Source organism: Taudactylus pleione, unplaced genomic scaffold (genome assembly GCF_031769625.1).
Source record: "Taudactylus pleione unplaced genomic scaffold, aTauple2 ptg000147l, whole genome shotgun sequence".
NCBI lineage: Eukaryota > Metazoa > Chordata > Amphibia > Anura > Myobatrachidae > Taudactylus > Taudactylus pleione.
Window position 1 is genome coordinate 32308 of NW_028284549.1, and position 27428 is coordinate 59735.

The 27428-nt window shown below is 45.0% G+C and overlaps 1 protein-coding gene across 2 annotated transcripts; it reads left to right on the plus strand.

The window, feature by feature from the left end:
• Positions 1 to 233: 233 nt before the first annotated feature.
• IKZF2 (IKAROS family zinc finger 2) lies at positions 234 to 27007 on the plus strand. 2 transcript variants are annotated; one of them, XM_088474134.1, is made up of 5 exons: positions 234 to 451; positions 6032 to 6199; positions 18870 to 19007; positions 21786 to 21929; positions 25574 to 27007. In XM_088474134.1, exons 1-5 carry the CDS (start codon positions 328 to 330, stop codon positions 26296 to 26298), a joined length of 1299 nt encoding a protein of 432 aa, XP_088330260.1. In that variant the 5' UTR covers positions 234 to 327; the 3' UTR covers positions 26299 to 27007. The 2 variants fall into 2 exon arrangements, with proteins under 2 accessions (XP_088330260.1, XP_088330261.1); XM_088474135.1 differs by having other exon boundaries at positions 234 to 373.
• Positions 27008 to 27428: the final 421 nt, after the last annotated feature.

Genomic DNA, 27428 nt, shown 5'->3' on the forward strand with positions numbered 1-27428 from the left:
AATGTTGAAGGGAATACACATCCTATTTTGCCTATTAGTAAACTATGTAGCAGCATGTAATGTGTGTGTATGTATATTTTATATATATATATATATATATACTATGCTTAATTGGCACAAACTTTGATTAAAGTTACTGTATATGGATAAGATGGAACTAATGTAGCACATTTTAATGTTTTAGCAAACTCGGTGAAGCTAGAGAGGCACAGCGATGAGGAAGGAGACCGGAAGCCCCTTCGCCGAGACACGCCGCACCAGTCACAGGATGAAGAGAGCGGCCTAGAGGAGCCATTAGCTGAAACCAACGGGATCTCAGACTCTCGCATGAGCCAGGAGTTGTCTCTCGATGGCAGCATCCGGCTTCCGAATGGTAAACTGAAATGTGACGTCTGTGGCATGGTTTGCATTGGCCCCAATGTGCTAATGGTCCATAAGAGGAGTCATACGGGTAAGCAGCCAGAAACCTACTGCCTGTAGCATCTGATGTTAATATTACCTGATACTATTGCCTGTCATTGCTTGCTCAAACGTAGAGGCAGGGTTTCAACTATTGTGTGCCATTAACATAGCAACGTAATAAATGCAGCTGGTGCGACTAGTTATCGGCTTATTACGAATATACACTGTTCTCCCCAATTACTCACAGAGATAGAGATACTTACTGTATGGTCTCCTCCAAAAGAACTGTGACTTGAGATGTTCACCTTTTCAAAACAACTATTCATTTAATCCTACAATGCATTTAGTAACATCTCTCACCTGTATCTATTCATACATGAGTACACGTCCCGTAAGGATCCTGTGAGAGTAGCCAATCCTCCCGCATCCCACTCGTCTCTGCAGTGAAGTGGGCAGGTCTGTGATGACGTGACTTGCGGTGAAACGCGTTGTTGTGGCTCTTGCTACACAGTGCCACAAATTGAGGCATTATGAAGTGGGGGGCAGGGCCAAGTTTAATGCGCATCACGGCACCACTCTCCCCGCAGTTACCCCTGGGACTTCCCACTCCAAAATCTCAGGGAGGGTAGTTTCACAAAGTTGGCAACGACTGTCATGGATGGGCACTGTTTTAAGATTAGTCTGAGTGCTGTGCACCACTGGATATGTACTTGGTAGATAGTATAGCAATGCCCAAACCACTGTACTCCCTTTTATATACCAAAAATTATCACTTTCAATATCTTTAGGAGTTCTCATTCAACTTACTGCTGAAAGTCCCTCTAATTAAAAATGGCCCTGTGTTGTTCTACTAAATGGTGTCTTTAATAAGTTTACATGGTTATTTGAAGTGCATACATAGCTAAGGCTTGGGAGAAGGGAGCTGCTTGCAGTGGCCTGGAAAAAGTGGTGCTGTAATAAGTAATAATTTGGGTTAATAGTTGACCGAACACATTTCTTTTAATAGAAAAGCCAAAAGTCTGGGATTTATTTAATGACAACTGGTGCGTTTGGAAAAGGTACTGTAACCCCTAACAACCAATCAGATTGTACTAATAGCTGATTTGAATTGGTTGCTATCGGTTATATTGGCTTCTTCTCATGCACCAATTGTGACAGCCATATACAGTAAAGACTTATAGGAATAGTTTGCAATAAAAGGATCACTTCTATTATATGTAATAGACATGCTCGTTAATGCCACAGGGTTTTGCCTGCATTAAGTTTATGGGATAATCCTGTAGGGTAAATGGACTTTTGGGTAAAATAAATACAGTTAACATATTACATATATTATATGCGTTACAGCAAAATCTATAATAAAGGAAAGGGCTAATTTATCTTACTATTTTGATGTTGTCACACGTAGTGCTCCTGTCATTTACACACAGAAAACCCAATCTTCGCTGTTAGTGATATCACTGGTTCTCAGTGAACCGATTGGTTCTTGCCTCATGAATACTAGCTCAGCCAACAAAATCGCCATCTCCACTGTATGTAGGCAACATGTAGACAGTAAGTACACCCAATGGGAAAATTGTGATTTTCCAATGGCATGCGGTTTTATACACTCAGTAGCCACTCAATTCATAAAAGCAGACAGACATGGTCAAGAGATTCAGTTGTTGTACAGAGCAAACACCAGAATGGGGAACAGATATGCGGCTTTAACCATGGAATGATTGTTGGTGCCAGACGGGGAGGTTTGAGTCTCAGGAACGGCTGACCTCCTTAGATTTACACGCACAACAGTTTCCAAAATTTCCGGAGAATGGTGTGCAACATAAAATACATCCATAACGGCAATTAAAGTTTCAGTTATTTATTATTTAATTACAATATTTGTCAGATGTAAGGAATCAGTTTACACTGATGGTGCCCTGTAGAGCGGTTATTAAATTGAGAGTTACATGTAATGATGTGACCCAGTATACGGGCATGGGAGTTGTAGTCCGACAGCAGCTGGAGTGCCAGTTAGGTTTTCTGCCTTCTGTTGCGCATTAAGAAGTGGTGATGTAATTATAATAATGATGTGTGTGCTTGCAATAGCTCAGGTAATATTACAATCTGATCCTTCAGGTATTCTTCAGTGGGGCAGCCGACCCAAAATCCATCCTCTGAAATCTTTTGAAAGTGACCAGTATCAGCTGAATAAAAACCCTTTTATTTTTTCCAGACAACCTATTTTGGGTGAATAAATGCATACATTCACATAAAGGCCCCCATACATCTGCTGGCTGTGTCCTCAAAACCGCCAATACGCCAGTCGAAAAAGCTGATGTCGCCGATCCGTCTGGGAATCTGTGAAATTCTTCATGTTAAAAATCCCCGATTTGCTGATCCCAGTAGCGCACGCAGGGGGGGGGTTTCTGAGTACCCAGAAACCCCCCATGACAGACTGAAGTGCAGGAACCATGTTTGCAAAGTCCCTCCCTCTCATGGCAAATTGCTGCGATTCGCTGGTCAATATGGAGGAGGCGGAGCCAATATGACGCAATTTCATTAGAATCGAGTCATTTGGCCCCGTCCCCTCCCAGTTGACCCGCGAATCGCGGCAATTTGCCGGGAGGGGGCGGGGCTTATGAACATGCTGCCAGCCTGCTAGGTCCTGTCTCGGTAAGATCTGCTGCAAGGTAAGTTTGTTTGTGTATATGTGACATATATGTGTATATATGTAAGTGTGTATGTGTCTAAATGCGTGTGTATGTATATTCACACACACACATATATATATATATATACATATATATATATATATACATATATATATATGGGAAACACCCCCCCCCCCCCCCCCCCATAAAAATCCTGTGTCCCCCCCGGATCCTGATCATATTTTGGTTGGGATCAGCAAATCAAGGAAATCCAACATGTTGAATTTCACCGATGACCCTAAACCCGGGGTCTGGGGATCGGGGAATTGCCCCAATGCATTGCAGATGTTTGGGGGCCTTAACTTGTTGCACCTAGATGTACAGTAATGAACACAAATATGTTGTAGCAGTGTTCCCCTACTCCAGTCCTCAGGGCCCTCTAACAGTGCATGTTTTCCAGATCTCCTAGTTAGTGCACAGGTGTATTCACCATTGGCTGATACACTTTAAAAGATCCACAGGTAGAGCTAATTGTGTCACTCGTGATTCTGAGGAGATCTGTAAAACATGGAGTGTTAGAGGCTCCTGAATACCTGTAGTTAGGAGACGTTGTTGTATAGTGTGTCATCTCTATACGGTCAGGTATTTCTTAATGGCAACAGTGGAATATTTTGTGTGTATATAATTTATAAATACATACAGTATATATATATATATTTATATATATATATATATTGGATATAGCTACTTTTGAAAAAAGGTTGCTAAAATCAGGTGTGTACATTTTACTGCATGCATTAGTTCTACAGTGCTGGCTTTGTATGGATTCATTCTTTTGGAGATTGATGTAATAGCTGTAAAATAGAACTGTATAATATGGGTAGTTTGAATCCCCGTATAACCAGCTGTGTAAGTTATCCTTATATTTGCCAATAAAAGGCAGTGTTAATAATGTCTATTTTTGCTGTGGGCATGTTAGGGCATTCCTCACTCGGGTCCCAGAGTGACACAAATTAGACACTTCACTTTTGTTCCCACACTATGTTTGGAAATAATCTTCTCTCCTCCATAATGATCACACCTCAGTGTTACGCTGACAACCAATGTGCTCAGTATCAGTGCAGCCCATGGCATGCTGCTGGCAACATTTAGCGGGGGAATTCTATTTGCCACGGTACTTTAACGCCAGCTAATACTATTCCCCCCGGGCTAATTCAATTAGCCCGAAGACTCGTAAATTATAGGGGGCGTGGCCTAAGTGAGGGAGGCGTGGCCACACACCCCTTAAGGGGGGGGCGACCGCGTTCAGGAGGGGGGCTCTGCCAGGGCCCAGGGCAGATCCAGTGGGGCAGCGATCAGTGATCGCACACCCCCCCCACAGTAGAGGAGACTGCTACTTCTCAGTGGCAGCAGTCTCCTTGTCCCACTGTAGCCCAGCACACAGCAGCATGTGCTGAGCTGCTGACAGGAAGGCGGCACTATCAGGGATTTTTTTTCAGCTGCCCGGAGGCAGGCACAAACCCCCGATAAGTGGCGTTTTATCGCAGAACTTATCCCAGATTCTATGTGTTTTTGCCTGAAGCTGCTTGTGCGTCCTATTCGTATCGCTATGCAAATACGACACATCTGAAGGTAAAAAGTCGCATGAAAAGATGTTCGGCGCTACTGAGTCGCACGGCACTTATGTGTAACGCGACTTGTAGCGCTCGGAGGAAGGAAGTGTGTGGAAACTAAGAAGTAGGCGGAATGTGGGAGATTCACCCGGTGGTGCAGGGGACTACCGATATAATCAGGAGTGTCTCCCGCACCTTCCTGGAGCGTAGGCAAGTATGATATACTGTATATACATATATACACACACACACAGTGCCATAACACAGCGTCATGGCGTCTCACAGAAGAGGCCATCAACAACGGGAAATGCAGCACTGCCCGGAGCGTCCTGAGAATGCTCTGAGCGGCGTCACAGATGGCAGGGTGCCTGCCTTTGTCCGTGTGACACTGCCGCTGCAACACAGGCTGCAGGGTGCCTGCCTTTTGTCTGGGCGACACTGGTTGCAGGGTGCCTGCCTTTGTCCAGGCATCACTGGTTGCAGGGTACCGTCTCAGGGACCCTGCTAGCCAGATGCAAGGGCTGTTGGCCAGCGATAGTGCCGCCCACCAGCCCACAGAGTCCTGCTCTCTGCGAAAAGTTAGCGCTTGCTCGCCCCCTAGTTACAGCCCTGTATGTATGTGTATATCGACGTGATTAGAATTATATATGCTTTTATGCTCCTATAATGCTTTTATATGGAAAATGATGTACAGGGATAGCCCCCAAATTATTGCAATCCCTATCATTACTTGTAAAGTTTATTAGCTGATGCTGGTCACTTTGAGCGTTTGGCTTGCATCGGCCATGGCACAGCGTTTATCTCCTATTAGTACATTTGATGTTTGCTCGTTACAGTTGGTCCTCTGCACCCTAGGACACATTACCAGACAAAGGACGTATGTGTGGGGGGTCTTATCTGCACATGGGCAGTAACCCTGAGAGACAGCAGTGTAAAGTTTTATACTTCAGCAAGCGGCTCAGCATTTAAAGGCCCCTATAGATCCTTATATAGGTCCTGCGTGTGAATATTTAAAAAATACATACGTTGATGAGATTTTCCTTCTTATTTTACTTTTTATGCTGCTAAGCCTAAGGGGCATTCTACACATTCTGTAACAAAAAAAAAAAAAAGCTAATTGTGAAATACAGCCTGTGGTGATGGCTGCATATCCTAGTGTTGGTAGACTGGCCAAATAGAACCAGCAAGTAACTTCCATAACTCTAGTATCAGCTGAGCACTACAATAACATTGACAATGATCTGTAACTAGCCCTGGATCTGTCCTATCCCTATGTGGGACAGTAGGTTGATGACAAAAGGAATATACTTGCATATTTGTAACACTTTACATACATATACCCGTGGCTTCAATTAAATGGGCTTGATTTGTGTCTTTGTTTAGGGGAACGACCTTTCCACTGCAACCAGTGTGGAGCATCATTCACTCAAAAGGGGAATCTCCTGCGCCACATTAAGCTTCACTCCGGGGAAAAGCCCTTTAAGTGTCCATTCTGTAGCTATGCTTGCCGGCGGAGAGATGCGCTCACAGGGCACCTCAGGACGCACTCAGGTTAGTTCCCTTTACTCTTGATTGAAATGGCTTTTCACCTTCAGATCACTATAATATATTGGCTTGTGCATGCCCTGCTGCAGTGTTTGCTTTCTCTTTCTGTATCCCTCCTATATTCAAGTAGAGATGTGTATCTAGTGTTACCTGGGGTTCAACACAGTCCTGCTGCTCTCCTCTTCATTGTCTGGAGAGAGCAGCTCTACATCATATCCAAGGGCAACCGCAACAAACAACTCTGCCAGACGCTGTAAAGACATAGCATAAACCGGAGAAACAAGACAGGAAAAATGTACCCTTTTATATCAATATATGATGTATACTATGGGCCTGATTCAGAGCCGGACGCAATTAGCGCTCGCTCGTCCAGAAAATAGGGGTGGCTATTCAAATCAACCGTTCGCTCTTTGCGGTCTGTTCACGCCTCTAGGTCTGAACGAGCGAACCAAACTTGCGGTCGTTTTTTGAAAAAATACGCCCCCTGGCCGCTCGCATCCTACGTCATGTCCGCTATTTATTAGATTAATCGAGTACATCGACCAGCGTATGAACTGCTCGCTATTCTTGGGGTTGGTTTTTGCTACCACAATCTTGCGAGCAGTTCTGGCTATAAAACAACCCAGTGACGTGGTCAGTGACGCTGCTGTTTTAATTATGCACACCCATAAAACGCCCGCTTTGACCTTTAAGCACGCCTGCGATCGGATCTCCACTCCCCGTTTTCAAGCACCTTCCCCCGTTACCACCCACATACGCCTCTTTCTGTCACTCAAATTATCAGGCATTCGCTATTCTGCGAGCACATGAATTTCGACCGCACTGACTGGTTCGCGCATGCGTATAACGATCCGTACGCATGCGCAGCTGGGCAAACATCGCTCGGAGCGAAGGAGCGGCTCTGAATCAGGCCCTATGTTTCTAATTTCCTAGTCACATGCACTTTGCTAGCCTTAACGTTATAAAGAGGATTGCCTATAACGAGTGTAAAGTATGGAATCATTTCCGATAATGTAGCAATGATATTCCTTATAATAGTTTCCTTATAATAGTTTCCTTATAATAGTTTCCTTATAATAGTTTCCTTATAATAGTTTCCTTATAATACTGAACTATTGCACTTGCTTTTTAGCAAAAGCAAATTTGATATCGGAGGCAGTTTTTCCCTTGTGTCAGTAATTTTGAGTAGTGTCTTTTTGGGGAGATTCATCAAAGCTTGGAGAGAGATAAAGTGCCAGCCGATCAGCTCCTAACTGTCATGTTACAGGCTGTGCTAGAAAAATGACAGTTAGGAGCTGATTGGTTGGGATGTTATCTCTTTCCGAGCTTTGATGCATTTCCCCCTTTTGGCTTTTTTTCTTTTGTTTTAAGATGGATACATTGTTAATATACAGTTTTTATACGTTAATCTTCGAGGGGAAAATAAAAACATTGTGATTGTAGGTTATAGTATATGACATGGTAAATCAGTTCGGAATTTGTGCTGTGTAAAAGAAGTATTCTTAAAGAATGGAGCAAAATGTATCCTATAGGAAGTAGTATTATTCATTATATTTCTCTGCAGTGCTCTGTAAATGTATCATCGTAGTTTTTGTTTTATACTTGTCTGCATATTTGTATTCATTGTATACGAGTAAGTGCTGCCATATTGCTTACTATGTCGCTGCCCAGATATTATTGCATTAATCATTTTGGAACAAAAGTCGCCTTTAAAAGCTGCCTGGGGACTTGTGAAATTCCCCTGTTCACGGGATTCCCCCCATACACACCTCTCCTGGGGGTATATGTACTAAAGTGCGGGTTGTTGCTCATAGCGACCAAACATATTCTAGCTATTAACTTCTGGAGGGTACCGGATAACTGTTAAGTAGAATCTGATTGGTTGCTATGGGCCACATCTTCACTTCTAAACACCCGTGCTTTAGTCAATATACCCCCTGCATTCTAGGCAGGCTCTGGAAGACATTTCTGCAAACACTCTTTGCCAGATACCTATTGAGAGGTCCCTGCCATTTGCTCTTATTATTCCCATGATCAGACTCCGACCCACTGAAAACTCCAGTGACAACGTAACTGGGATTTCCTACAGGAGCGAGATCAACTGGCTGCAGTAATTGTAATAACCGTCCACAATGCTGACTGCTATGTCTTCAAACACTAATTCCAGGAACCAATTTTAATGGTTCGCTGGTTCCTGGCAGGTGCATTAAGGTGGGGAAGTATTCAGCGTACATTAAAATACTTATTGCTGCTTTCAAATTATTAAAAAGGCATATATAAATTGAACAGGCTACAGTAGTATCCCCTAACCAAGATCAGACAAGTAAAGGATTCCTATGTTATATTTAAGGCTTGTGCATGTCCCCGCTGCACCACAGTTTGTTTCCCTGTAGATAAACCTTTACTAGAAGGTGAGGGTGTGGCCCTGACTGGAAGTGAGATGTCACGTTGACTGGATTTTCCAGTGTGGTGTGGCTGGCTGCTATTCCTCTTATTCATCAAGGAAGTTCAGGAGCGAAATTCAAGTCTTCCCCAGGACGTGCCCTGTCAGGGCTTTGTTTTGGAAGTATTGTGTAATGAGCAAGTCCTAGGGGAGAAGGGCCTGATTCAGACCCGGACGCTATTTGCGGCCGCTGGTTGTCTAAAAGGGGCCGGCTATTTAAAGCATGTGCTCGCACTGCGTCACGTAAAGCCGCCCACTAAGTAATAGCGAGCGGCCGCACTATGCGCTCGCACCTGTATAAAGACGCCCCTTTGCCACTCGCAACACATGTCATCTCCGGCAGTTGTAGGGTTAATCGGGGACATCGAGAGCCATCGGAGCTGCTCGCAGCGCTTGTGGTAGCCTTTTCCCACCACAACATTGCGAGCAGTTCAGGCTGAAATACAACCTAGTCACGTGTGTAATGACGTTACTTTGCTAATTATGCACACCCATTAAACGCCGTTCTGACGGTCAGGCACGCCTGCGTTCGCACATCCACATCCTCGTTTACAAGCACCTTCCCCTGTTACCACCCACAAACGGCACTATCTGTCACTCAAAATAGCAGCCCAACTGGCTACGGGAGAGCACTTTCCCATCGCAATGACTGGTTTGCGCAGATTGCGAAAAATCGCTCAATGCGAGCGCAGCATAGCGTCCGGGTCTGAATCAGGCCCTAAGTACCAACCAATCAGCTCTTAACTTAACTGTCATTTTATTACACAGCCTGTAAAGTGCCAGGAGCTGATTGGCTGGTACTTTATCCCCATCCACTTTATCACTTTTCTAGGCTTAGTACATTTCCCCTAGGGCCTGTGATAATCAAAAGTTTAATGATGCCATTATTTCTATGCCCTTTTTTACATTTTCTCCAAATTCCTCCAGTCCCCTCTCCCACCACCATCTTCCCTCACCAAGAGGTCTATTCATTATCCCTTCATTTCTACAAAAGTAGTTGGAAATTACCATTTTCACCTACTTTTGTAGAAATTACCTTTCAGCCCCGATCTGGCCCTCTTTCCCCATACACTAATATGGGGACCTAAATTCATCAAGCTCCGAAAATACTAAGGCCCATATTCAATAGGTTTCGCACCTGTGATACTTTTTCAGCCTACGTCGCGTGTCTTAGGTGCGGAAACTTATCACGTGCATCCTCGCGATTCGCTTAATCAATTTCAAAGGACGCAAATACGCAACCCGGCGATACTTAAACAGGCGGAAAATGCTGTCAAAAATGGGGAAATCAGCCTGACACCGCCCAAAAGATGCTATAACATTGGGGATCAATATAGATGTTCCCGATTAGCCCTACTGAAGCTCTTTGGGGTACTTAAGTGCTGTAAATTGCCCTGTAATTAGCATCTTTGCACAAGTGGTGAAGAATAGCATGTTGCTTTTTTTTAAGTTGAAAGTAAGTAGTCCAGTGAAATGTGTGGTTCTAGAAAATGGGGGTAAGCATAGTTAAAAGTCGCTAATTTGTTATGTAAAAACAAAACAGCCCGTCAGCAACCACCTGCAATCAATAAAACACCTCACCCCAACTTGTAGACCCCCCAAAAGTGTATGTCGCTAGTTTTTAGACTTGTACTTTGCACTTTTTTGCCCCCTTTTTCAAAGTAATTTTTGGGGGTGTTCTTCGATTTTTTTATCAGATTTTTTTGACGCAGTTATCCATTGGGGGGCTGTCCCAAGGGTGCAGAGTGGTTTCCCCACCTTTGCACCCCAAAATAGCGATTTAGCACTTTTTTTCCAACACCTATTCATAGGTGAATCTTTTTCGCCTATTACATCGCATTGCGTTTTCGCGTACGTGAAGAGTGTGTGCAATTGAATACGGCGAAAAGTTTTCGCCTGGCGAAATGATGTCATCTACGATACTTTTTTCGCGGATTCCGACTTTTTGCCGGGAATTTAATACAGGCCAAAATATTCAGAGCATGACAGCGGGGACCTGCGCCATCTTCAGTTCGTTCGTTTGACATCGTGCAAGTTGCCGTATTTTATGCTTGCGCAAAGGAACCTGACAGGAGTCATTACAAATAGCATCACTTCTCCTTGCTATAGAGAAGAACAGAGGGCCTGATTCAGACCCGCTCGCGAGCGCATAGCGTGTGTGGGGGGTACTGCACACGCGCGGCGCTCGAGCGAGAGAGAAATTTTCTCGCTCCAGGACTCACTATAAAAGGGGCGGCTGTCGATGTTGATCGACAGCTCGCCCCGTTTTGTAGGCGGGGAGGGGGGGTGGCTACACAAAAGGAGGGGTTCCCGAGGGAACACCTGCCGCTTGTGGGAGGCACCACTGACATCACCAGTGATGTCAGTGGAGAGCTTCCTGCTCTGTTAGAGCAGGAAGCTCTCTGGGGCTTGCGACGGACAAGACCCTACCACAAGGGTCTCGTCGCAAGCCCCGATGGTCGCAACCATCACCTGGCCGCCCGCTTGGCTCTTAAAGAGCGTCCGGCTCTGAATCAGGCCCAGAGTCCGCTAGAGTGGTGAGTTACCGTAACACCCCTCTACTTAAGATATTCTGCCTCACTGTGGTGATGCAAGGATGTCTATTAGCGGAGTGATACATTGACCCCTAAACCCGCTCTCTGGTGCTTACCAACCCTCATCCCAAGTTCATCTGACAAACCTATAAATCATATATCATACTTAATGATGTATGTACAGTTGTGTCCTCTCTCGTTGTCGCTACAGTCGCGTTAAACAGCCCCGTTTTAGTCGCACCTTGTCCCGTGCGAGTTTACTCATGCCGAGCGTCTTTTCGTCTGTCTTTTTAGCCGCAAATGCACCGACAGGCTTTGCTGATTAATATGATATGCGGCGGTGTATGTTCTGTGTGTGACTGCATAGGAAATGCTACGTTACAGTGTCGGCGGCTGTTTCCACGCCACGTTGCGTGGTGATGATGTTACAGACTCGGCCGCACACACGCCGCATATCATTTTAGTCAACAAAGTCTGCTTGTGCTTCTTATTCACATCGCATTGCGAATAAGACGCATTTGCGGTGAAAAAGAAATTGCCCGGCGCCGGCAGAGTCGCACAGGAGGCGGCCGCTGTCATGCGCCCTGTGTAACGCGACTCATAACGCTCGGAGGATAGACGAGGAAGGACATATCTTTATATATCAAATGATGGCCTTCCGTTTAGTTCCATGTTGAACAAATTATATGAGGCCAAATATAATAGCGTGTGATTTGCAGCAACGGTGCGATACCAGTGACATAAGGCCTGACTCAGAGATTCACGCTAATGCAAACGCAACTGCGTAATCGCAATACAATCGCTGCATGTGCACGGTTCGGCGTTCACACATGCTCATTAGCAGACAATCGTTTAATCTGCGTAAAAATCGCCATTGCGTCCTTCTCTGAATTAGGCCCGTAGACACTAGATTTAAAAAAAATGGTTTTGCCTTTAAACGAATAGCGCCAGTTCCTGCAAATCGCAGTGAGGCACTAATGCTAACCATTACGCCAACCGTGCTGTGCCATCATTGTCTATTTATGCTCTTATTAATTAAACCCCAAACTGTTTTGGATAATTAGGAGTACATGACTAATATAGGCACTGTTAGTACAATTGTGTAACAAAACATCAGGTATTACAAAAGAGATACTATAGTAATTACCGTTCTGCTGTCCTAATTACTCCTGTGCGCACAGATCATCAGGCAAAAGTAAATTCAGAGCTGTATCATCTGTATTTTTATTTTATTTTTACACTGTATTTGCCCACAGTGAGCCTGTATCACGCAGTTGAGCGATTGTTTTGCTACTGCATGTGTGCGAATATCCCCAAAAACTCGTACGGCGCCCATGTTACACTGCGCGTACACACAGGCGCAGTAGCGATTGAGACTCACGGTATCAGGAATGTACTGGATAGATGGTCCATCTTATGGGTGTGTTATGGAAGCACCGCGGGCGTGTCACAGGCGCTTATTCGGCTCACTTTGGAGGCCATACTCAGACATCGAAACTTGGTGCGACCGATGGTGGCATCTAAAGACGCGCCAAGCGGAATTGCAGCATCGGGAGATGCTCAAAGTGGGCGTCTCAGTCCTTGCACATTCATACGCACGCTTGGACACCAGTCGAAGGGCTGATACTAGCATTAACATATAGTCGCAGACGTAACTGCAGCAAAAGACGCAAAACCTAAAGCTGGGTACTCACTGGAGCGATATCGGCCCTATATGTGAGGTTTCTGGCTGAATCGGAATGACATATCGGCCGGATTGTTCATTGTGTACGTCCAAACTGCGCGCTTGCTGTGGTCGTCGGCGTTATCTTCTGGTCTGCCGTGCTGCATGGTCAACCGGAAAATGAGGCGCCGTGCAAGGTAAAGAAGGACGGAGCAAGGGATCGCTCTGTCCGTCATACTGATGTGTACCGTGGGTACTATGCCAGCCTGTCAGTCGCCATATCATCTGGGTACACATCGCTCCATTGTGTACCCAGTTTAAGTGTAGAATCTTACCCGTAACCTGGATTATTACTGAAGCAAGAAAGTGTTTCCTGGTGGTGGGTAGAAAATAAAATACACACATTTACTTTTCACTTTATTTCAATTACAAAAAAAAATTAAATTAACTTATTCTTTTGGCCATTTTGGGTAGATTGTCTTTGACGTGTGAGGCAAAACAATCAACCTAATGCTGATTTCTGGAAATTCAATGTCTTCTGGAGAAATCGTAAAACAGGGTATAATTTGTGCGAGTTGGCCAGCCCAAACAGTGGCAAAATAGGTTCAGCTTCGAGGAAGTTAAAGGTCTACCCCGCCCTTAATACAACATGCTCAGCCACCCCCTATGTAACAAGAACAAGAGCCATCTGTTTTTTGGGGGGTTTCTGGCTCAAATTTTATACTACAATTCAGTCTACTAAAATAGAGCTACCAGCCTGGCTTGTGGAGGCGACCAAACCCACTTGCTGCACAGGGGCAGGAGGGACCAGGGTAGGTTACATATTACAGGGGGTGTTGTGTGGCTATATGTACACACCCGGTAAAGGTTTGAAACCTAGTAAGCACCAGTTCAGTTTGCAGCTGCAACAATGAATACAAAGAAAATAAAACATTAGTGTGTTTATATCCTATTCTTCTATTGCGTTAACCAACAGCTCTTTCACCCAGTGAAAAGGAGAAAAAAGAATTTAAGAAATATCCCTGAGGGATTAAAACCCAACTAAGAGGAAAAATAGATCCAGCTAGAGAGGGAGTGTTGGTCCAGCAACATTCCAGGAGTGAGCGCGGGGATTCCACACCCTGTAGTCAGTCTGCTGATCACACCAGGGCTCCTGCCCTGAGATTGAGGCCTGTGGGAAAAATACCTGGGGACCAGGTCCACCCCAAACACATGATACTTTACGAGGGGCAAGCTGAGGGTTTCTCCCAGGGAGTTTCCAAATGCTTGATTCAGGAAAGAGCGTAAAAAGAAAAACTTGCCACAATAAGCACACAACATACATTTACAACATACATTTACAACATACATTTACAACATACATTTACAACATACATTTTTGTTTGTCAAATGCTTTATGTGAATAAAAAGTACAGTTCAGCCACCAAATATTACTTATTCACATATTATTCTCTAATAACAAGATTGAAGATAACCGTATATTTATCTGTGCCTAACTCACAATGGGATATATTTACTAAGCAGAGATACAGTAACCCCTTTGTACGCAGAGAAAAAAAGATTATCACTGTTTTCATCAATTTACAAATCATAGATTTCTCATGCGGTTTCTTCATATCCGGAGATTACCGTTTCCCTGTAGGAAGTTACCGGGGTCTCTGTGCGGTTTCTTCATGTCCGGAGATTAACGTTTCCCTGTAGGAAGTTACCGAGGTCTCTGTGCGTCTCCTCATGTCCGGAGATTACAGTTTTCCTGTAGGAAGTTACCGGGGTCTCTGTGCGTTTCTTCATGTCCGGAGATTACCGTTTCCCTGTAGGAAGTTACCGGGGTCTCTATGCGTTTCTTCATGTCCGGAGATTAACGTTTCCCTGTAGGAAGTTACCGAGGTCTCTGTGCGTTTCTTCATATCCGGAGATTACCGTTTCCCTGTAGGAAGTTACCAGGGTCTCTGTGCGTTTCTTCATGTCCGGAGATTACCGTTTCCCTGTAGGAAGTTACCGGGGTCTCTGTGCGTTTCTTCATGTCCAGAGATTAACGTTTCCCTGTAGGAAGTTACCGGGGTCTCTATGCGTTTCTTCATGTCCGGAGATTAACGTTTCCCTGTAGGAAGTTACCGAGGTCTCTGTGCGGTCTCTTCATGTCCGGAGATTACCGTTTCCCTGTAGGAAGTTACCGGGGTCTCTATGCGTTTCTTCATGTCCGGAGATTAACGTTTCCCTGTAGGAAGTTACCGAGGTCTCTGTGCGTTTCTTCATATCCGGAGATTACCGTTTCCCTGTAGGAAGTTACCGGGGTCTCTGTGCGTTGTCAGTTAACAAAACTATATAAACTAGTCTTATCGTAGTTTTTGAAGCTAACATAACACCATCTCTAGATGCTTTCTCATCTTGTGGTGCCCGTGTGATGTCCACTTTAGCAGTACTGTGCAGTAATAATGCAGGGAATAATTACTGCCCAAGCGTCAGCACTAACGCTTCCGGTGGGGGCATTTGTGAGGGGGCCTATTTACTCCGGATTACAGCAGTAAGGGGGAACCTTTAGTGAATTACAGCGGTAACTCGTTTTGTTCTAAGCAATGCAAAATATGAGTTAGCAGTAACCGATTCTACGTAAGTATACCCCAGTATGTGTTTCAGTGAATAAATATTTAATATAAATATTAAAGTATAATATTAAATATTAAAGTCATGCGAACAGGCACCTTTTGAACATCTTACCGGTAAGAGTATCAAGTGGGATGCCGCTTAACTATACTACTGGTTGGTAACACTACCATTTAATAATACAGCTATAAACCACATATTTTCGAGAATTCCGGAGAATATTAATTCACAAATGTTTTATTTTTACTCCTAACTATATTTTTTTATTTTTATATTCAAGTATATTTACCAATATTTTAAAGTGTCTTCTCCTCCAATTAGGGCTCTGTTTATATATATATATATATATATATATATATATGCATGTATTTTATATTAGTGTATTTTACTTTGTTACTTTATTGCCATTCCCCCAAGGGGAAATTTATCCACACAGTATATTATTACAATGTATCTGTTCCTTAAACGGAGGAACATCGAGCAGTGTGTTGCAAATTAAAATCACTTTGAATCCTTTAAAAGCTTGTATTATGAAATATCTGTAGTCACAGTTACATTTTGTGTGAGAAGAATAAATCTTCTTTTACATAACTCTGTATTATACATATATATTTTGTCTGTCTCTATATGATATTTTTAAACCCTTTTAAAGACAGGTTGAAAAAAATAAAAAAACAAAAATAAATAATTTGTATTCTAAAGTATCTGCATTTACTAGAAATAGTTGAAGCCTATTTATCCCCCTGAGCGCTCGTTATTATAATCCTTGTGTACACGTACTTAAAATAGGGAGGGAGCCCAGATATTAGATTGTAGTCTCCTGGAGGGATTTCCTCAGTGATTAGTGCAGTCGGATCCACCTTCGTAATATTAAAGATACCATTTGCCGTAGAAATCTGCGTTTATCACCTGCTTCTTGCAGCTGACGGATCTACAAGTAAAACTGTTCTTGTTTTATGTTTATCTTCTGCGTTTAAGCCCTTACAGCAAATACTGTAAACTCGCAACACCCCAAGTCGAGGTAACTACATCAAGTTAATGCTCTCTTCATCTACCCCAAGTAAACTTAGACATTTCCAATTACAGGGCCTGACTCAGCAAGGAACATAGGGCCTGATTCAGAGCCACTCGTAAGCGGCCGCTCGTTTGTTCCGAGCGATGTTTGCACAACTGCGCATGCGTACGGATCGTAATACGCATGCCCGAACCAGTCAGTGCCGCCGAAAATCATTTGTTCGCTAAATAGCGAATGCCTGCTATTTTGAGTGACAGGAGGAGGCGTATGTGGGTGGTAACAGAGGAAAGGTACTTGAAAACGAGGAGTGGAGATCAGAAACAGGCGTGCTTAAAGGTCAAAACGGGCGTTTTATGGGTGTGCATAATTAATACAGCAGCGTCATTGACCACGTCACTGGGTTATTTTTTAGTCAGAACTGCTCGCATGATTGCTGTAGGAAAAACCAACCACAAGAATAGCGAGCAGCTCATACCCTGGTCGATGTACTCGATTAATCTAATAAATAGCGGACATGACGTAGGATGCGAGCGGCCAGAGGGCGTAGTTTTCCAAAAAACGAGCGCATGTTTTGTACGCTCGTTCAGACCTAGAGGCGTCAACAGACCGCAAAGAGCGAACGGTTCATTTGAATAGCCACCCCTTTTTTCTGAACGAGCGAGCGCAAATAGCGTCCGTCTCTGAATCAGGCCCATAGTTGCTTGTACACACGTAATCGGACAATTTTTGCATTCTGCGCATGTGTGACAGGAAGTGCTGTTTTTGGGTGGTGACGCGGGAGTGGTCGGGCGAACGCAGGCGTGCCAGTGCGTTGGGACAGCGTCGCAGGGGCGTGCATAAATTATCCACAGTGATACCATACGCAGCCTGTGGCCTCATAGGGTGTAAGCAATTCCTGAGTGAGGTCTGACCTGCCTTAACTGTGCGTATGGGTCCGCTGTTTCTCGATGTTACCGATTGTTTCGCTATGCTGGCGAAGTATACGGATGTGAGTAAGGGGAAGTGGGCGTCCTTTTGTTAGGCTGCGATCGCAATGCGAATGCAAACATTTACATGTCACCGCTGATATTAGCAACTGCGTTGCGTGTGTGTAAGCAGAATAGTGATCTGTAGCGAATCAGACGAGCAGTCAGTATTAACTACTAAATAAACTTTAGACGTAAATGATATAACTAATTAAATATATATATATACCTATAATTGGGGGCAGGGTCCCAATAGTGGGAAGTAGGCATGGCCACTGCACATCAGGTGACATTGGTAAAAGGTATGCGCAGCAGCTGACCGCCATCTTTAGGGTGTGGCACCTTTGCATTGCCAGATTACTTGTAACCTGTTTTTAGGCACCATTTGTTTTATCTTGTCAGGGGTGTCTCTATGGCTGTTGTAACATGCAACTCCCAGTATTCCCTACCAGCTGGGAGTTGTAGTTCAACAACAACTGGTAAACTGGTTTAAAAAAAATAAGTAGTTAAATGAGAAATGTGGTGTTCTTTTAACTCTAATGTGTTTGTGTGTACATGCGGTAGGGAATATAGGGGGTCATTCAGACCCACTCGCGAGCGGCAGTACGCTCGCAAGTGGGTCGTTGGTCCCTACTGCACATGCGCACGATGGAGGGAGCTCCGTCGTGCGCATGCGTGAGACCCGGCGAGCGAAGGACTTTCCATCGCTCCGGGTCTCGCACCAAAGGGGGCGTGCTGTCGATGTTGATTGACAGCACGCCCCCTTTGGTGGGCGTGCCGGGGGCGTGCCTGCCAGACGGAGGCATTCCCATGGGAACGCCTACCGTCTCAAGCCGGCCCCACTGACATCACTAGTGATGTCAGTGGGAGTGATTTTGGCTCTGATAGAGCCAAAATCACTCCTGGCCTTGCAGTTGAGAAACCCGACCACAGGGTTTCACTCGCAAGTCCGATGGTCGCGATGGTCAAGACCATCTTGTTGCACGCTCGTATATGCTGTGGGTGGTGACACACAGCTATACGAGCGTCCAGGAGGACGCTCCATATTAATGGAGGAGGGCCCTGATTCAGAGCGAGCGCTCTGGTCAGAGCGTCCGGCTCTGAATCAGGGCCTTAGAGTGTAAGCTCCATTGGGGCAGGGACTGATGTGAATAGCCAAATATTCTGTCTGTAAAACACAGCAGAATATTTGTGCTCTATGTAAACATCTGTCAAATAAACAAGTTACTCTCTCCACCACCAATATAAATTGCATTTTGCTAACAAACGCTCGCTCTAAACTTTTCTATGTTGTTATGAATATTAATAAGCAAACTGAGGTTTTGGTTTATAAGTGCAGGATAAACAGAACGTGTGATAGATGTCATATACTATTACTTATACTGCAAGATGCATAGTTGTCTTCCCCTTTAGGCGAAGAATTCATTAACCTGATCTCCTGTCACTCTGCAGTAGGCAAACCTCACAAGTGCAACTACTGCGGCCGAAGCTACAAACAGCGCAGCTCCCTGGAGGAACATAAAGAGCGATGTCACAACTACCTGCAAAACGTGGGAATGGAAAGTGGCCAGGGCACGGAGCGCCACGGTGGTGAGTACTACGCACTCTAATCCTCTTATTTGTACACTGACAAATGCAGCTTCCACTACAGGAGCAGTACCTTTATCTTATTATAATGACCTACAGATTGCATCTATTATTATTATCATTATATTATTATTATTATTATTAGCAGTTATTATTATATTGCATGCATATTAACACAGTGCTGTACAGGCAATATTTGGCTCCCCAGTGGAGCTTACAGTCTCTTGGGTCTATGTACTAAGCTTTGGAGAGGAATAAAGTGGAAGGAGATAAAGTACCAACCAACCAGCTCCTGTCATTTTTCAAACACAGCCTGTAAAAAGACAGTTAGGAGCTGATTGGTTGGTACTTTATCTCCATCCAGTTTATCCCTCTCCAAAGCTTAGTATTTAGACCCCTATATTCCCTACCAGATGCACACACATATACACTAGGGTTAGTTTTTTTGTCACAATCTACCTGCATGTTTTTAGATTATGGGACAAAACCAGAGCGCTCGTCGGAAATCCATGCAAACACGGAGAGAACATACAAACTCCAAACAGTTAGAGTCTTAGGGCCTCATTCAGACCCACTCGCAAGCGGCTGTCCGCTCGCAAGTGGGTCGATGGTGTGCACTGCACATGCGCACGACGGAGGGAGCTCCGTCGTGTGCATGCGCCAGACGCGACGAGCGAAGGACTTTCCTTCGCTCGTTGTGTCTGATCAAAGGGGGCGTGCTGTCGATGTTGATTCACAGCACGCCCCCTTTGGCGGGAGTGCCGGGGGCGTGCCTTCCAGACGGAGGCGTTCCCAAGGGAACGCCTACCGTCAGAAGCCGGCCCCACTGACATCACTAGTGATGTCAGTGGGAGTGATTTTGGCTCTCATAGAGCCAAAATCACTCCAGGGCTTGTGGTCGAAAACCCCGACCACAGGCTTCTGGTCGCACAGGCGATGGTCGCGATGGTCGCGATGGTCTTGACCATCACCCTGCACGCTCGTATGTGCTGTGGGTGGTGACCCACAGCTATACGAGCGTCCAGGAGGACGCTCCATTTTTATGGAGGACGGCCCTCATTCAGAGCGAGCGCTCTGCTCAGAGCGTCCGGCTCTGAATGAGGGCCTTAGAACCGTATTCAGTTAGAGCGGATCCGCGATACTTTTCCGCCTCCCAGACTTTTCGCCTACATCGCGTCTTTTGTAGGCGGAAAAGTATTGCGGCCGTGCCAGGTGGAAAGTCCTGTTAGATTTGGGGAAATCAGCCTGACACCCCCCAAAAGATGCTCTGACATGGGGGTTCACTATGGTATCCTCCGATTTAGCTTGCTGAAGGTATTTGGTGTTTTTAAACGGGCTTAATAGCTGCTAAATAGCGTTTTTCTATACGTGATGCAGAATATTATTGTGGAGGTTTTTTCCAGAAAATAATTTATCCTAGCAAATTTGGGGTATTTGTAAATGGGGGTCAGCATATTTAAAAGTTGCTAAAGTGAAGTTGAAAAAATCGTGAAAAATCCACCTTCCGCAAGCACCTGCAATGAAAAAAAACACCTGGGGCATACTTGGGGACCCCCCCAGAGTCAAGTTTGTTAGTTTTTATCTTTGTCCCCCAACTCTTTTTTTTTTTTCGCCCCCAAATTCAAAGTGATTTTTTGGGGTGTCCTTAATTGTTTTTTTTTATTTTTGACACAGTTTACCTTTGGGGGACTATCTGAAGGCTGCACGGGGGTTCCCACAACATTGCACCCCAAAACCCCAATTCTGCACTTTTTACCGCCTGGTATTCATAGGTGAAACTTTTTCGCCTATTACTTTGCATTGACTTTCCGTCTAGGCAGAAAGTCTTCCAAATTGAATACGGGGTAAAACCCAAACAGGTGAAAATGGCGTCATCGGCAAATAGTTTTCACCAAAAACACGCGAAAACGGCTTTTCGCTTCAAATTGAATACGGCCCTTGGTAGGAATCACACCCAAGACCTCATTGCTGTGAGGCAGTAATGCTAACCACTACACCATCCAGGCTGTCCCACTTAACTGACGGACTCCAGCGTCACCAAATGTGTCACCTGCACACCATGTGTCTGTCACCTGCCCTCTCTTCGAAGAAAAATAGCGTCAGGCCTCATTTATCTTGCCCAGGCAACACGGAAGAAGATGTATTTGTCTTTGTGCAAAGTATTCAATAACGAACAAATATTCTAATTTAAGTCCTGTTTAGTTAAATTGGCAATCACTGTTCCTGCAGGTGAGAAATGTTTTGTTGAAGGCCTTTGCGCTGTACCTGAATTCATAATGCATTTTGGACGCAGACATACACTTTGATGTTTATTTTAAAAATGTCAATCACTATTGTTCTTATCAATTGTGCAAATGAATGGATCCTAAACGTGTATTGTTTATTCTCCCAAATGACCTGACGTATATTAGGATTATAGCGGACGAGCCCCCAACTAGAAAACAAAAACATTGCTTGAGCAAAATTTCAGGAATTGGTAACTATGCCACTCTTTGGCGCAAGAAAAGTCTCAGCGTGCTTTTGTTTTATTTAGAGGGGGAGGGGGAGGGGGGACGATTGCAGAGCTTTACCTACTCTGGTTTCAGTAACGATCTCGTAAGTGGTCTTGATCATTTCGGTCTTCAAACTCCATTAACTCCTGACGATATGCAGAGTTCTAGTAGCCAGCCGGATCTGGAGATGAGTGTAACTTTAGGATAGCTTTGCTGTACAGTAATGGTGACTTGCTTGGATGTGGCATGCCGGCTAGTGATTCTGATGTGACATTTTGGTTCTGTGTAGCATCTCCTATGGATGAGTGTAAGAATCCAGAGATCCTGATGGGGAACAACATGTCTCTGATGCCCTTTGAGAGACCGGCTGTCATAGAGAGACTTGCCAGCAACATGGGCAAGCGTAAGAGCACCACCCCACAGAAGTTTGTGGGTAAGCATTCGCTTTATTTTCCATAGATTGCCTTCATGCATAGATTGTGCAGGAAAAATTTTACTTACAGTGTCCCTATCAATGACGGATGAATGGTGAATTTAGCAGATTTCACTTTCATGTTTCCTGTTACCTATGAGACCGCAGACAGGAGCAGAGAGGAGACACTTATAGCATAGTTGTCTGGTGTGTAGTATGCTGTGACATCACATATATTGGTTATACATAATCGTCTATGCCACAGCAATGGAATACAATAGCCAAGCACTGTAAATTTGTAGATAAGCAAAATAACAGAACAATAACATTAGTAGACAATTGATGTAAATTTATAGTTTTTAAGTAAATACTTTTCAGGAAGGGAGCACTAGAAAAGTGGTTTTCTGCCAGACATATATATATAAACCTTTTTGGCCTGATTCTGATTGGCATGAAATGTGGGCACAAGTCCACATTTCTGACCCTCACAATCGATAATAGCGGGAAATTCTGGCTGCAGGCCCACAGCAATACCACATCGCTCCCACACAACAGATCTCTAGCGTTCATTCGCAAGGTGGCTGCCAAGTTGTCACCAGAAATGGCCATGTCATAGAAAGAAAAGAGCCGGCCGTGCACAGAGCCTCCATCCATGGCGCGTATGCGTGGTGCGGCCCGTGCGCAGTTTGCTAAAACATTGCTAGAGGCACCCGCTTTTTGGACTCTCTATGTGCAATTAGCTGCGTTCTACATACATAGGTTTAGTGGTAGTATTGTATTCCCCTTTAAGAATGATATAATAAGAATATTCTGTGCGAGCAAACCACGGTTTCCTATGAGGGGAAATGACATCCATTTTAAAGACTACATGACGGGAAAGTCCCTGGGTGCAGGGTTTAGATGGTTTAGGTGCTTACATATATCATACGCTGCTCTGTGGTAAATGTATGACAGCTCTGCAGTGTATGACTTCTGAAGCACAGTCTAGTCAGCCAGTGTCATTTGTACACCTCTTGCATCCCACAGAAGGTGAAGTTACCCCTTCATAAAGCAGGAGAGAACATGGTCCTTCCATTGGAACGTGTCAGTGTGGATATTCCCACCTAGATCCTTGTTTTAAAAAAAAAATGTTACGAGTCAGCCGTCAGCCATGTTAAAGTGTGTTTGAAGGAAGTTTTTAGGAGAAGCACGTAGCGCAGTACGTCACACAGTCACGGCCATAGAGCGTGTGTGGTGGGCCCGGGTACTGTAGGGGGCATGGACTGAATGTGGAGGCATGGCCACTTTCCCTACAAATAATATGATAACAAACTACTGTGCACACAGGGGGTGGTGTTGGCATGCGCATACTGTGCACACAGGGGGTGGTGTTGGCATGCGCATACTGTGCACACAGGGGGTGGTGTTGGCATGCGCATACTGTACACATGGGGTGGTGTTGGCATGCGCATACTGTACACATGGGGTGGTGTTGGCATGCGCATACTGTGCACACGGGGTGGTGTTGGCATGCGCATACTGTGCACACAGGGGGTGGTGTTGGCATGCGCATACTGTGCACACAGGGGGTGGTGTTGGCATGCGCATACTGTGCACACAGGGGGTGGTGTTGGCATGCGCATACTGTGCACACAGGGGGTGGTGTTGGCATGCGCATACTGTACACACAGGGGGTGGTGTTGGCATACCCATACTGTGCACATAGGGGGTGGTGTTGGCATGCGCATACTGTGCACACAGGGGGTGGTGTTGGCATGCACATACTGTGCACACAGGGGGTGGTGTTGGCATGCGCATACTGTGCACACAGGGGGTGGTGTTGGCATGCGCATACTGTGCACACAGGGGGTGGTGTTGGCATGCGCATACTGTACACACAGGGGGTGGTGTTGGTATATCCATACTGTGCACACAGGGGGTGGTGTTGGCATGCGCATACTGTGCACACAGGGGGTGGTGTTGGCATACCCATACTGTGCACGCCCTCGGTCATACATTTAGAAATGACATAAAAACACAAGTAGAACGTTTTCTATACATATTCCTCAAACAAACCAGCATTCCCTAATGTCAAAAGCAGTGTTTCCCAGCCTCGGTTTTCAAGGCACAGGGTATGCAGTCGGGAAGCCGGCGGACCTAATCCTGACAGTCGGCTTCCTGACTGTCATATCCCGGCAAGGGTCTAAAGACAGGCGTCGATGTGCCGATACCTGTCATTAGACATACGCCGGTAGCCCGACGCCCGACATCCCGATCGAAGGGATGCCGGGCGCCGAGCGCGGATAGCTATTAGGTTGAGGGTTCTCGTGGGGGACTTAGGGTTAGGCACCCCCCCCGGGAGGCTGGGTTTAGGCTAGGGGGAGGTGGGGTTAGGGCTAGGCACTCCCCCGGGAGGTTAGGTTTAGGCTAGGGGAAGGGGGGGGTTAGCGTTAGGCACCCCCGGGGGGGATTTAGGGTTAGGCACCCTAAAGGAGGGTTAGGGTTAGGGGGTAGAAATAGGTTACTATATACTTACCTTTGACGATTGGGATTTCCTCCTCTGTCGGGATGCTGCTGTTGGGATTCCAACCGGCGGTAAATCATACCAATTCCGGTTTTAGTGATATCCAAGCTTGAGCACAGATGTTTAATTTAAAATAACTGAGGTACTAATGAAGACACCTGTGCCCAAGTACTGTATGGCTATCCTTGAAACCTGGCCTGTCAGTGTGCCTCGAGGACTGTGGTTGGGAACCCCTGGCCTACAGGATTGTTGTTAGGTGAGCAGAATTCATGATGATTTGATCAATTATTAGTTACTGCAGAAGTCCATAAGTTGCACCTGACACGACCTATGAAGGATGGCGTATGTACCCTTATATAAAGAAAGAATAGATCATAGGTAGACAAGCCTTTTCATTTAATTAGCTGCTAGACCACACCTCCTATGACGCTCCAGTCCGTCTGAATGACAAACGTCGCCCGTTATTATTGTGGCTCATATCCTGCATTTATCCAACATTTCTCCAGAAAGGCTGCTAGGACTCTGCAAGTTGGAGTTTGCAAATTGTGTTGTCACTTTGACAGACATTTTACGGAAAATATAGAATTTAGTATGTACCAAGTTACAATAATTTTCCCTACTGCGCAGGTTGTAGGGTAGGTTTATGGAGTTGTTTGAAGCCAGTGGCTAGGTGAATATATCCATATGAGGTGCTGTATAGGAATGAATACCCGCCCATCTAAATCGTGGTGTTTATCGTTCTCGGATGACAAAGTCAGCATTAGGGCGACCTGCCCAAGCTGGCATTGGGTGTAAGCGGGCGTTAGGTGAATCACATCCATTCGTGTGACACCTTCTTCATCAAGGTACCCTCTGCCGCCGCCAACCTCCTGGCTAATCATAAAAAATAATACGATTAAGCCAGGCTTATACAACCCCTTTATACAGGACACTCTGGAATGAAATATTAGATTGTTATTCAACAGAGAAGTTATACAGAGAGGATGTATTGAGGGTGGGGTGGGGGGAGGATAGGGTTGTACGTTAGAAGCAGCACAAAAAGATACCTAGAAACAATAGTCTATTACTTTCAGAATCTGCAACTTTACATGTGTATCGTCCAACAAGCAGACCAGTCCAGTATATGTCCAACATGATATTAAATGCAGTTTATTGTCCACAGGTGAAAAGCTAATGAGGTTCGGTTATCCAGACTTCCAATTTGACATGAACATGGCCTACGAGAAGGAAGCAGAGCTGATGCAGTCACAAATGATGGACCAGGCCATCAACAACGCCATCACTTATTTGGGAGCAGAGGCACTGAGGCCCCTAATCCATCACCCTTCAGGCACCATCTCTGAGGTCGCCCCCGTTATAAGTTCCGTTTACTCTCAGGTCTACCACCCGAGCAGAGTGGAGAGGCCTATCAGCAGGGAAACATCGGACAGCAACGACAATAACATGGACGGCCCGATCTCCCTCATCAGACCAAAGAGTCACCACCAAGAGAGAGAGGCCTCCCCGAGCAACAGCTGCCTGGACACCACAGATTCTGAAAGCAGCCACGAGGACCGCCAGTCCTACCAAGGGAACCACGCCTTAGACTCCAAGAGGAAGCCGAGTCCCGTTTATCCCAAGGAAGACGGCAAAGCTGTAAACGCCACGAAGGCTAGTTTGGGATCTTCCAAAGATGTCTATCGGGTCTTCAACGGTGACGGGGAGCAGATCAAAACCTTCAAATGTGAGCACTGTCGTGTGCTATTTCTTGACCACGTCATGTACACTATCCACATGGGCTGCCACGGTTATCGGGACCCTCTAGAATGTAACATTTGTGGCCACAGGAGCCAGGACCGCTATGAATTCTCCTCGCACATTGTCCGGGGCGAGCACCCGTTCCAATAGCTGCAGGACTGGAGCGGTGCTTCTATGAAGTAGAACTGTACATGAAGAATACTGCACTTACTCACCCACTTTCCTGCAGACTTTAGGTAGCCTAAAACAATTTTAAGCTAGATGCATTTTTAAAGTTTACCTAATATCCTTTCTCCAAAATTAAAAAACGTTTCACTCCGCTATTCTTGTGAAACAGTATACGGAAGGCCTGCCGTAGTTTTTTGGTATCGCCCATCGAACTGTTGCATTGCTGGAGATTGTTGCGAGTTCTGAAATAGCTGTTCTGTTCCATACACCTACTTCTCATTTCAGTTGAGGCCAGGCATCATAAAACATATCTTTTAGTTATAATTTAGCCCAATTCCTTTTCAGCGCTGGTTGGCGATTCAACGGATGGAACCTGCCCCTCTAGTCACGGCTTAGCAGGTTAAAACCTCAGCAGTCACCAGCAGAAGACATTTTTAAATAGGTCTCTACCTTTTCCTTTGTTCAGCAGTCTTGTTGCCTCTGAATAGCGGTGTTTCACATTTGAATCATCTGGCATTGACTTTGAGTGAGTGATAACAGCAGCTGAAAAACCGACAGAACTGTTCCAGCCTACTTACTGTACATGCTGCGTGCTATCGTTTGCAGCACAGGTGACTCCACATCCGAATTGAATGCTTTAAATTATTTATTCCCCCCCCTGCAATTTATATACAGTCAGGTGCATAAATATTGGGACATTGACAGAATTTTCATATTTTGGCCTCTGTTCACCACCACAATGGCTTTGAAATGAAACAAACAAGATGTGCTTTAACTGTAGACTTTCAGATTTAATTTAGTTTGTCCCTTTACTTTTGGCCCCTTAAAAAGTGGGAGGCACATATAGAAACCGTTGTAATTCCTATACCGTTCACCTGATTTGGATGTAATTACCCTCAAATTAAATCTGAAAGTCTGCAGTTAAAGCACATCTTGTTTGTTTCATTTCAAAGCCATTGTGGTGGTGAATAGAGGCCAAAATATGAAAATTCTGTCAATGTCCCAATATTTATGCACCTGACTGTATACTGTATGTATTTAAAAATTGTTCAGATAGTCTAAATTTTTTAACCATACATTCTTGTTTTGTCAAGGTTGTGGAAACAGCACAC

Excerpts from the sequence above, each read along its gene's own strand:
- IKZF2 (XM_088474134.1), top strand. The coding sequence starts at position 328 with ATGAGCCAGGAGTTGTCTCTCGATGGCAGCATCCGGCTTCCGAATGGT. Across the intron at positions 452-6,031 it reads CCATAAGAGGAGTCATACGG|GGGAACGACCTTTCCACTGC; the intron begins GTAAGCAGCCAG and ends GTCTTTGTTTAG. Across the intron at positions 21,930-25,573 it reads CACCCCACAGAAGTTTGTGG|GTGAAAAGCTAATGAGGTTC; the intron begins GTAAGCATTCGC and ends TATTGTCCACAG.